This window comes from Zeugodacus cucurbitae, chromosome 4, assembly GCF_028554725.1.
Source record: "Zeugodacus cucurbitae isolate PBARC_wt_2022May chromosome 4, idZeuCucr1.2, whole genome shotgun sequence".
Classification (NCBI taxonomy): Eukaryota; Metazoa; Arthropoda; class Insecta; order Diptera; family Tephritidae; genus Zeugodacus; species Zeugodacus cucurbitae.
The window spans coordinates 64,567,515-64,580,431 of record NC_071669.1 but is presented as its reverse complement, the minus strand read 5'-3'; the positions used below and the strand labels follow the sequence as shown (position 1 = coordinate 64,580,431).

The 12,917-nt window shown below is 37.4% G+C and overlaps 1 protein-coding gene across 5 annotated transcripts in view; it reads right to left on the bottom strand.

Annotated features, from left to right (window-relative positions):
* LOC105211141 (uncharacterized) overlaps window positions 1–12,917 on the bottom strand; it is a 188,038-nt gene that overhangs the window by 64,564 nt on the left and 110,557 nt on the right. For all 5 annotated transcript variants that reach the window (XM_029039524.2, XM_011182464.3, XM_029039522.2 and 2 more), the window contains 2 exons: window positions 7,117–7,203; window positions 2,003–2,123 (listed from right to left, as the gene is read on the bottom strand). In XM_029039524.2, the coding sequence (XP_028895357.2) occupies window positions 2,003–2,123; window positions 7,117–7,203 (208 nt within the window). The remainder of the gene's footprint in view (window positions 1–2,002; window positions 2,124–7,116; window positions 7,204–12,917) is intronic.

Sequence of the window (12,917 nt, the reverse complement as noted above, 5' to 3'; positions counted from 1 at the left end):
AAAAAAAACGGTTTGGTGTGATTTATGGGACGGTGGAATCATCGGTCCACATATCTTCACAAATGATGCCGTTGAGAACGTAACCGTCAATGGCGACCGTTATCGCGCCATGATAACCGACTATTTGATGCCTGAAATTGAAGCTCGTGATCTCGGCGACATTTGGTTTCAACAAGACGGCGGCACTTCCCACACACGGTATCAATCAATGGACTTAATAAGAGAACATTTCGGTGAGCCGATAAATTCACCTTTTGGGCCGGTCTATTGGTCACCGAGATCACACCGTTTGAGTTTTTCCTGTAGGGATATGTTAAGTCTGTAATGTCTTACCAGTCGAAATGCTCGAACGAGTCATTGACATTCTGAGCTTGGTTTGAAGCAAGTAATTTTTTTATTGATTAAAATTTTTAAAAAATTTTTAAATATCTTAAAATCTCCGTTACACTGTACCAATTCTTTGGGTGTGTCATCAATTTCGCTACACACACTCCATGGCGGGCAGTAGCGCTAAGTAAATACACGCTTGACATTAAGAAGTCCTAACAAATGGCTGGCAGTCGAATAGCTACAGCAAACGCCCCACTAAGTACCGCAGCCCCTCCCACTAATGCAAAGAGCACATACTCATGCATATGTATGTTCAATAGCACAGCGTTTTGTTGGCATGCAAATATGCGTCAATTGGAAATTCACATTTGGGCATGCGCATGCGCGTCAATATTTAAACAACTGTGCGTGAATGTTGCCACAGCAAAGCGTGTGACCAACAGCAGAGCAGCCGCGACCCAGCAGCGACGTGGCGATCGTTGTCAATAGTGAGACGTTGTTGTTGACGTCAAAAAATGCAGTCATAAAATTAACTTTGCCACACACATAAAATAAACAACATAAGCGCATTGCATACTAGCTGATACTTGCCACATGCTACATGCCACAACGCTTTGCTGGCGAACAAACAAAGCTATTGAAATCGGAAAATATGGCACGGTATTGTAAATTTCGCCGCAACACACTAAATACACAGACGTAAGTGTGAAATTACAAACAGTCGAAGTGCGCAAACGATCCGAATTGCTGAATGCGGTCGCATGGCCGAGTGGTGGTTGTGCGCATGCGCGCGGTCGAAGGGTGCGCAAACAGCGCGATGCGGCGTTGCTGATAAGCGGAAAGAAAGCTACAGCAACTTGCCACAGTTGAGTGTGTGTGTGTGTGTGTGTGCTAGTTGTGCTTGCAGTACTTTGCGGCGGCCGCGTGCAATGTGGCGTGCGTATCCAATCAGCGATCTGCGCTTGAACGCGTGTTGATTTCATTTGATTTGAATTTTTTCCCAAAGGCGCACACACACACACTTGCCTACTTAGACCCAACCTAGCGTTATAATAAAAAACCACAATTTGTGGCATGCAACACATCGGTTGTTTAGTTAAGTAAAATGCGTTCGCTTCACTTCCTTGTCGCGCAGTTCGTCGAAATCGTAATTGCAAACGACGGTAGCCAATAATTTTGCACTTTATGTAGTGCTAAGCGTTTTTGCCAATAACTTCGTCGCGCGTTTTTTTCTTTTCAGCATCATTTCCAGCATTGCGACTACTTGTTTTTGTCGTTTTTTGTTGTTGTTTAACAAAATTATTGGCGCCACGCAGCTGTGAACATGCTTATTGCGTGCGCATGCGCAGCTTTTGTCAGCCACAACACATCACTGCAACTGCGTTGTTGCGCCTGCGCAAAAAGTTTTTCCTCAATTTTCCTCCAAATTTTTCCCTTTTTCCATTGCGTTGCCTATGTAATTGCGCAAAATTGACTTCCCATTTAATGACAATTTTGTTGCGCATTAATTGCAATCGATTTTATTGATATCGACTTCTGTTATACCCCCTCGCGCTGTCGTGTCTTTTTTCGCTTTCAAATATTTCTTGGTAATCACAAACATTTAGCATTTCGACACATTTTTGGTGCGAATTGTGGTGTAGGTGTGCTCGGTTTATTTTCATTTACTCACCTTTCAGGTATCGTACTGTAGTAGAGTAGCACCGTTGCGATTTCATAGCAATTTAGACCGGCTGCCAGTACACATTCCGCATCGACAGTGACAATTGGTTGGCCTTTCAGATCGGTGGTGCCTGAAAAGGTAGATAGAGAAAAAATAATAATAAATGCGTGAATAAAGTTCAAAATTAAATAACAGTAAAGTAAATTAAAGAAATATGTCTAAACGAACTTAAAACGTGATTTGAAGTTATATTTAGTTGAGGAGTTATCATCACATCAGCAGAATTTAGCGAATATCATCGGATTTTAGAAAAAAACTGGAGAACTTTCATATAATAGATTTCTCTAAAAATATTGCTATCATCCCTATTGCGAGTGTCACATGGCAGTAGATAATCGACTACTGAGCGATTGTCGACTACAATTGTAAGGATCAGTCGCTCAACCATCGACCGTGTATGCTTTTCAATCGCTTATTTGTCGACAGATATTTTTTAATCGTTAGAAATTTTTGAAATTTGTCGATCAAGTAACACAATAGCAAGTTTAAATATATTCGACTCAATCGACTGGAGTCTGTTCTATTGCCAGTCGACACCAGCAATGGGGGGATATATTCTATGTGCCTATAAATTGGAGATGTTGAGATATTTGATGAAAATAATGCCACTTGTACCTTTTGTAGGATCCTCTTAGTCGGCAATTATCTTCTATAGTTGAGTAACCATGTATCCATTATACATATATGCCCTGTTTAATTTAGTCGGCTAATGTGCAGTTTCTTTATGTAATTTTATTTAATTCCAAAAATTAATTTTAAATTTTTTTTTTTTTTATGTAAGGGGAAGTATCGAAAGCCGGAGTGCTATATTCAATAGGTCTATCGTTTATAAAGGGTGATTTTTTAAGAGCTTGATAACTTTAAAAAAAAAAAAACGCATAAAATTTGGTTCATGACATTTACTTTTTGAAGATAATTTCATTTAAATGTTGACCGCGGCTGCGTCTTAGGTGGTCCATTCGGAAAGTCCAATTTTGGGCAACTTTTTCGAGCATTTCGGCCGGAATAGCCCGAATTTCTTCGGAAATGTTGTCTTCCAAAGCTGGAATAGTTGCTGGCTTATTTCTGTAGACTTTAGACTTGACGTAGCCCCACAAAAAATAGTCTAAAGGCGTTAAATCGCATGATCTTGGTGGCCAACTTACGGGTCCATTTCTTGAGATGAATTGTTCTCCGAAGTTTTCCCTCAAAATGGCCATAGAATCGCGAGCTGTGTGGCATCTAGCGCCATCTTGTTGAAACCACATGTCAACCAAGTTCAGTTCTTCCATTTTTGGCAACAAAAAGTTTGTTAGCATCGAACGATAGCGATCGCCATTCACCGTAACGTTGCGTCCAACAGCATCTTTGAAAAAATACGGTCCAATGATTCCACCAGCGTACAAACCACACCAAACAGTGCATTTTTCGGGATGCATGGGCAGTTCTTGAACGGCTTCTGGTTGCTCTTCACCCCAAATGCGGCAATTTTGCTTATTTACGTAGCCATTCAACCAGAAATGAGCCTCATCGCTGAACAAAATTTGTCGATAAAAAAGCGGATTTTCTGCCAACTTTTCTAGGGCCCATTCACTGAAAATTCGACGTTGTGGCAGATCGTTCGGCTTCAGTTCTTGCACGAGCTGTATTTTATACGGTTTTACACCAAGATCTTTGCGTAAAATCTTCCATGTGGTCGAATAACACAAACCCAATTGCTGCGAACGGCGACGAATCGACATTTCACGGTCTTCAGCCACACTCTCAGAAACAGACGCAATATTCTCTTCTGTACGCACTGTACGCATTCGTGTGGTTGGTTTAATGTCCAATAAAGTAAACTGAGTGCGAAACTTGGTCACAATCGCATTAATTGTTTGCTCACTTGGTCGATTATGTAGACCATAAATCGGACGTAAAGCGCGAAACACATTTCAAACCGAACACTGATTTTGGTAATAAAATTCAATGATTTGCAAGCGTTGCTCGTTAGTAAGTCTATTCATGATGAAATGTCAAAGCATACTGAGCATCTTTCTCTTTGACACCATGTCTGAAATCCCACGTGATCTGTCAAATACTAATGCATGAAAATCCTAACCTCAAAAAAATCACCCGTTATAAAGGGCCTATCTAGATCGCAGTTATATTTGAGATACATAGACCATAATATTGTGGGGCTACGACAGGAAATAGTCTAACAGCAATCAACTCGCACGACCGAGGCGGCCAATTGATTGGGCCATTTCGTGAGAAATCAGTTTCGTCAAACTTGATTTTCAATAAATCGAATGTGACATTCGCTGGGTGCCGCCGTCCTGTTGGAACCACATATTGTCCATGTCCATATTATGTATAATATATCATCCAATTCGGACCAAAAATATTCGGTTAGCGGTAGCAATTCCCATTCACAGTAACGTGCCGGTTTTGATCATCACGGAAGAAGTGCGGCCCAATGACGCCGTCGGCCCATAAAACGCACCAAATCGTATTTCTTTCGGGATGCAATGGTGACTTATGGAGTGCGTGTGGATTGCTGCCTGTAAACGCATATTTTACTTATTGATATTGATATGATTTTTCAATGAAAATCCGGATCATTTTCAAATTGTTGCTGAGCTCAAGTCACGAATATACGATGATACCGGTGGTCAAGCATTTTCAATTCTTGCGACAATTTGATATTATTCGGATGTAGGCCAAGATCTTTTCGCAAAGTTTCGCCACTTTGACGTAACAGAGATGCCGAACGCTTGAGACCGACTTGTAAGAGACTGATTTGAGTCTTCCGCAATTAATGCGCTACCGGCAGCAATTTCTCGACAGTACTGGCACTTATTTATCTCACTAGCATGGGAACATTTTGTACTGTGCCTGTGGATTCAAATTTTTCCACTAGGCGCTCAATTGTTGATCTGACAGGACGATTATGACAACCATAAATTTGACGTTGCGCTCTTAAAGTTCCTTACTGAAGAGAAATGTCAAAAGAGCGGGAAAAATATGGCATCGTTTGCTGTCCCTATCGATGTAATTTTGTAGCGTCCCTATTTAAAAGCCCTTTATATTCTACAACTATACTTTTCATGGTCGATTGTTTGGCCGAACTTTCAGTTTTATAATAAGGTCAAGTATGATATCGAGCCAATTATTTTTCAATATTGATCATAAAGACCCAGAGTTCTGAGACAACATGCTGTTAGTACAGCTACTTGTTTTTAATGATAACAGCCCTAATGTTAAGAATCCCATAGTGGTTCTTTTCATTACATTGTTAACATTTAGTAAATATTATGGCTAAATAATAATCAGGAGTCAGCTATAACATTTCGTCCGACCACCATACCAAAGAGTCGTATGTTAGAATCTGTCTCATAATATTCATAATACTCACATACAAATATATATATTTGCTATGATAGGAATACCATCGGTAGTCGGAGCCCTAACTATATAGTAATAAATCGTCTGCTTTCAAATTCCAAACGCTTCGATTGTCCATCTTTCCATGAGTGGCATTCAATTCATTAAATTCAAGGATTGATAGAAAGCAAGTCTTTTGATTGCCATGGATTGACAATAAATTTTTGAGTTTTAGTCGAGCTGGCCGATATTTCCTTGAAAAACATCATCATATGCAGTTTCCCCATTGTAGCATAGGGCCTCAAGAAACATTGAGATCGTCTGAGTAAAAGATTATTTGAAAAATATCCACATCGGTTGGCTTATGTAGTTAAATATAGTTCCGATAGAAAACAAATATTTTATAAAAAAAATTTTAAAGAAATTTTTTTTTTTGCTGAAGCTGCAATTACTCAGTTCAAAACTCTATTATTGAGTTGACACAGAGACCCACTTTTCTGTGCTTTCATAACAAGTTATTGTTTACTTGCTGCACTTTGAAACTCTAAAGTTAGAGTTAACTTCTTATTAAAAGTGAAAAGACTACACCCATTGAGTTATAAATATATTCTCTGAAGAAAAGCTAAAAACAAAACAAAAAAAAATAAGATCGCGACCATCAAGTAATTTGCATGTCAATTAAATTTATTTCATTTACGCTACAAATGAACTTGACACAATTATTGCGGCCAGACAGCAGGCTATCAAGCCATTCACACAATGGGGCGGTTAGGCAGCCAGCCACGCAGTCACTCAGCCAACTAACCGCAAAGCTGCGAACTAGGCAAACAACTCATTTGGCGCAACAAAAATAACAACAACAACATATGCCACCAGCTCTGCAGTCATAGTCACTTGCACCTGCTTGCCATCCCACTTGACACTCAGGCAATTTCTTGCACTTTGGGTGGTCAATTAAATGTTAATGTGTTAAAATGTGCGCAGATGTGGCAGCAACAGGGACTACTGTTAACACACACATAAACACTTGGATATTAATTGCTTTCGAAAAAAGTTAGATTAAAAGTGTGGTGTGGTGTCTTCAAAGACTTTATTGTTGACGCTAATGGTGGCGGCATTCAAATTGATTTGGCAAAGTGTTGCACGTAAAATTGCACGGCACTAATGAAAATGAAATGGTCGTGCCATGCGCAGAGTTGCTTAAGAATTTCACTTCCAACGCCAATAAATTTATGAATTTATGTTATGACAGCGCAGCGCTGTGCTGCGACGTCTGATGAGGTGATGTGATCTAGTGATCATCACATCACACGATCACTATCAACAGCCACTGCTGCAACGACTGAGCCGATTAACATGTTGTGGCATGAATTGAATACATACCCACACTAACTCTTAACAGTTGGTTGGGTGTGTGCAGCAAATGAAATGCAAATCAATTTGCGCCGGTGTGGCGGATGGCAAACAAATTGTTAACAAATTCGTTTAAATGGTTTAGTGGAGCGATTTCAGTGGAAAATTTATAGCGAAAGTTCAATTTAGAATATTTAAAAACGCTTATGCATGAACGGGCGCTCATGCGCTTGTTCAGTGTTAATGAGAAATATGCAAAATACGCGTAGTGAACGCGACCGGAAAGCCTGGTTGTCGCATGCAAATCACGTAAATAAAATGCCCAAATTTATGGGAGACGGATGTTTGGTTTGATTGAAACTTACCCGGCAGATAAATGCCCGATGTGGTTAAGAGCTTCTCGGGTATTTCGCTGATCGAAGCAGGTGGCACGATTTCACACTCAAATTGATCTGTAATGGAGATAGAAAAATTTTATTTAATTGGTTGTTATTGATTGTGTGGGTCGATGATGGTGATGGTGGTGTTGGATAAGATATTTGCACTACAAAGTTTTTGATTATTTTTGGGCAGTTTTACAAATTTTAATGAATAATATACGTCAATAACGTTTTAAATGTTAATAAATTATCGTGTTTGGTCGAAACATTTTAAATAATCTGTTATTTGGTTTGTTTTTGTTTCAGTACAGATTTTAACGTTTAAAATTTTATAATCCTCATTGAGGAAACTGCTCAAAAAATTATTGACTTTTTCGACCATCGAACCTTTACTCTCATAAAAAAATTTTTAGAAGGAATTCACAGAACTATTCAAAGTTCTTCTGTTTTTGAGTGAATACTTCACAAAACTAGCTAAGCAGCTCAGAGTCGTGGTGATCTCACAGTCTAAAATCAAAAGACTTAAGACACGAACTTATTTTTCTCGCAATTGTATATAGAGTCATCTCGTACATTTTTTAGCACTTCTAACAGATATTTAAGTTTTAGATCAAAGAAAAAATATTTCACCAATTGCCCTATTTTTTCTCACACTTATAAAAATGAAAAATTTTCAAAATATTGAATTTTTTTCTATAAATTGTAAATAGTTGCTCTATCTCTAATCTATATATTCCCGCTTAAGTGCCCCTGCTAAAAATGTAACACTTTTGAGGCACCAAAGTGGGGAAGGCACTTAAACGGATATAGTATATATATTGTTGTTGAGTATATCGAATATTGACGAAGTTATAGCTAATATAAGGGAAAGAGTATTGAAAAGGGTGCTTACATTTAAACCCGGCTATCTCGAAACTGTATTTTGAAAAAACTGCTCGTGTTGTAACTCAAAAAGTTATTGACCGATTTGTCTGAAATTTGGTTAGACCTTTCTCTCATTACTAACGGAAGGATAAACCAAAGATTTCGTTCGTTCAGAAATAATTTTGGGGTCAAAAATGTCGAAAGCAGCCCTTTATTTTTTTTTGTTTCAGATCAATGGTTAATGGGTGATAAAGGGAGCAGAATGCAGCAGAGAAAATATTCTCCTGGGTCATCACTTTGAAAGGGAAAAAGGAAAGAATTTTTTAAGAATACAATAACGAAATAATAATAAAATAAGAATAAACTTAACCTTTAAAATTATAAAAAAACATGTTGTTTAGGCTCTTACATGAACTTCCACCATTCTCGGTTTCAAAAAATCGATTTTTTAGTTTAATTCGAGCCTATAACTATTCAAGAATATTCCTTTAAAATTTCAAGTGAAAATTTCAAAATCTCCTTAAGATATAGCGGATTTATGGTGGAAGCGTCAGGCGACGGTGAGAGCGCCTCAAAACTTTAAACGAGATTTCTCGAATCAGTATTTTTACGACTGGCGCATGAGGTTACTCAAAACCTATAAATCCAATTGGTTCCAAATTTTAATACGTTATTCTATACATATATAGCTATTGTACGAACTAGGATAAACCAAATCGGTGAGGATCTTCTTTACTTTTCAACTTGCTTTGTAGCTGAAAAAAAGGCGATTTTCAAAAAAAAAAATCAAAGGTTCGCCAATTAGTTAATTTTTGTGCTAAATTAATAATCCTTGTTCTAATCCCTTTTAATTTTTGGTTTCAGATGTTCCAGTGAGCGGAAATCACATGCGCCGCCGAAAAGAAGGGTTTTTGAGAGGGGAAAAAACCACAACAACAAAAAAAAATATTTGTAAATTTTTTTTCTTCTTTTTTAGTCTTCAAATAAATGTATGCAAAGCTACAACCGTAAAAGATAAATTATGTTCATTTACCAGCCCATTGAAAATCGTCAAATTTTGAAATCGTGAATACTTTCATAAAAAATTTTTAATTTTGTAATACGAAGTAATATGAAATAAAATGAAAAATATAAAGTTGTAATAATATCTGGTGTATTCTTTGGTCTAATTTAACAAAAAGAGATGCTACTGGTACTCAAACTACAATAAAGGAGAAATGAACATTGCATGTATCCATTCCAGATTCTTTCTCACTATCTCTTTTAGGAAAAAATATGATTTTTTTAAATTATTTCGAAATTAAGCTCAAAACTTTGTGAGATTGTTCATTTTTGAATTTTCGAACATCCTTTCTTCATACAGCGGATGGTATTGAATTTATATTTTGCTTTTGGACAAGTACAAGTATTAGATACCATAATGATAACCATTTTTTTTTTCTGGAAAATCCGCCTAGGTTATAGGTTAACCTTCTAGATAGGATATGTTCTCTTTATCGATATTCCAATTCAAAATATTTTATATATATAATTGATATATATAACTGGATATATTTTTACTATTGAAAAAGGATTGATCATATTTATGCCAAAAAACGGGCTTGTTATTGTTGTGCTTGTAGCAAAAAAAAAAACATTTTTTAATTTTTTTGAAGAATTATGTTGAGTTAACAGTCTTTAGACAGATGTAAACCTCCTGCGCCGTAAATCCAACTGTCGATCGATTGATTACTGAGAATCAAAGTAAAGAATAAGTCATAAGACTATAATAGATCTATAGAACTTAGAGTGTGGTTCTAAGGGAAAATAGTCTCTATTTCGAAATAGAAATTTAGTTTTAACATAATAATTTTTAGAAAATTAAAGCCTTATTTATAATTCTATTCTCTCAAAGCAAAGATATATATGGTAATGAAATGACTGTTACCTTAATTGTTAGTTATGGCTATTGTTCAATCTCCAACTAATATTAAAAATAATTCGAAATAATAACTTGGTATTTTTATTTTACTTATCTATTATCTTTTGTCAGATAAATGATTGCAATTTAATTGTGTGCTTTGTGCACCATAATTTCTGCATTGACAAACTGACATTTTTAACTTGAATAATTTCTGCATTACCGCTTGCGCTGTGACCACATATTTGCCTGGCCTGTGGCATGTGGCGTGTGTAGGTGTCAAGGTGCATTAATTCATTTAACACATTCGCGACAGAAGCGCACATACAAACACACACACACATATATACACACACCATTCTACATATGGCGACACCACCTGCAACGACATTATGGCGACATGCAACAAATGTGCGCTGCCACAAGGCACAACGCCTAGCTGAAGTTGAGTGTGTGTTGCCACATACTCAAATATTCATATGTGAATTTTCAAAGCTAATTTCAGTGGGCAGACTGAACAATTTGCGAACTGGTTGCATTTTATTTTCCAAAATGCTTGCATTACATTTTTGAATGTTTGTTGCGGGCGGCTGTTTGTTGCCTGGTCTGGTATTTAGAGCAAATATGTATGTGACTATGGAGGCAAATCACATTTTTTGTTTAAAAAAATATATAAACACGCTTTTTACTTTGTGTGGCACAGCAATCGATCGTTTCCGATTGCTGCCACCAAACAAGATGGAGTAATTAAAAATATGTGAGCGTGCAACCAACGCAAACGCGTCGCGCGCACCTGCAACCTGCAACAATGCGCGCTGCCACTGTGACTTTTTGTGGACTTATTGTCGCAAAGTGTTGCAATTTAATCCTTTCCATTAAGTGCCCCCGCCGTGTGGCAAACGCTGTGGTAAGCCACAAGTTGGCGGCGACGGCCTTCCATGCGGCATGTACAGCACTTGCGCCAGCTCCCACACTTGATACTTGATTGTGCGCGCGTAAGCAATTCATTTGTCGATATGTCGAGTCGTTGTTGCATTTGTTTTTCTTGTAGTGCTGTTGTTGTCGCATACGGGTCGCACTTCGCCATCAATGCCAAATCGAATTTCAATGCGGGCGCGAAACCCCATTTGCCAAATGTCGCCGGTTGAACGAGTAGTTGGGCATATTTATGTAGACACTATAAACAGTAGGCGCTAAAAATATTACTAAAGGGAACCCATTAACGTATGAAAACCTGATTTATGAGACCAAAAATAGTTGTACTAAAATTCCGGGAACTTAAATCTTTTTATAGGACTTGTTTATACCAAACCCTCTCCGAATGGATATTGTACGCTGAACTTAGTGGTTTCTTAATGAAGATTAGCTAAATCGTAAATTTCAAAAGTTTATTAGGCCATGGGTTAAGAGGGGAGGAGAGACAAAAAAATAAAGTTTTTTAATTTATGTATTACAGGTTCCCAAGACATTCGGTTCTATAATAGGATACAGGCATACAAAAAAATGTTTGTTCCGACCTGAGGGTCTTACTATGTCTTTTTGGGATTACAGAATCCGAATACGAGGTCCATTTAACCCGATCAGGGTTTGACATAATATGGCAGATAACGTTTCTTAAAATTCCACGGATTCGCTATTCGGGGTTTTCGGGGTCACGGATTACGAATCCGGAGTCGGGTTTTCAAAATTCAAAATCGCGGACACTTTCGTTACTCGGGGGTTTTCGGGGTAAAATGTCGGAAGCTTTCGTTATTCGGGTGTTTTCGGGGTCACCGATTACGAATTTGATATTACTTTTCAAAAATTCAAAATGGAGGGCTAATATGAATTTATTTTTAAAATGTGTATCTAAAAATCGAGTTTGAGAAGTTTTTCGACGATTGGAAGAAACGCTGGCATAAGTGCATAATTTCGAATGGGGATTTTATATATATATTGTTTTGTTAAAAATGTGAAAATTCCCGTTATTTTTTGAACACATCTCGTATATAAATATAGACCCATTAAGTTTTCTCAGATTCAATTCTACACATTAACAGAGGCATTCGAAAAATATTCTAATCATAATGGCTTCTAATAACCATAATATATATATATATTAATCACTTCCAATTACCAATTTGTGAAAGAAACTAAAAAAAAACTTAAAGTCGATCTGTTTTGAAACAATATAACATATAATATATAATTTCTCAAAACAACAGAGGAACTCAGAAATAAAATTTAATATGTTTTTTAATTTCAGAACTTTGTGTGTAGAAACTTTTCTTACTCGGTGTTTCCACACTACTATTATATTCCACATATAATTCGTTCAGAAACGTGTATATAGACACACATGCGCCCAGTCAGTGTTCAGTAGGTCAGAATGAAAAAAATCATATAAAACAAAGCCTTCTTTCGTTTTTCCTTTTGATTGTTTTTTGACAAATTTGAGGTATTTACCGCGTGTTTAGCATAAAACCGCACTCCTACGTCACTCACCCAACGACTGGCACAATCAACAACAGCGACTGACAAACCGCTACAACCATCGATATTGGCAATATACCGTTCAATATGAAATGCTTCTCATGCATCCTTCGCCCCCTTTCATATCTATCAATTCTATGCCAATATTGTTATTGTTGTTTGCCTCAATTTTTGATCAACTTGTCTTGGCTTGGCGCAAGTGTAACGGCCACCGGTTGTGGCCAGTCAGTCAACCAGCCCGGTAGCTGTCGCATAATGGCCATTGCCGTTTGGTGGTTTTGCGGTTTGCAGCGCTTAAATGTATGTGTGTGTGTTTAATTTTTTAATGATAGCCACAATATTTTTTTCGAGCACGTAGTTGTGGCATAGTTTTATAATTGTAAACCACTTTATTGCATTTTGTCTGTGGGGTTGTGTGCGTTTGTATTCCGCGTGTGGGCGAAATTAGCGGTGACTTTGGTATGCGCAGGCGTAACGGTTTCCGTTATAAATCGCCACATCGTTTAAGTTTCGCTTTTGTTGAGAATTGCTGTTGTTGTGATTTTTCGTT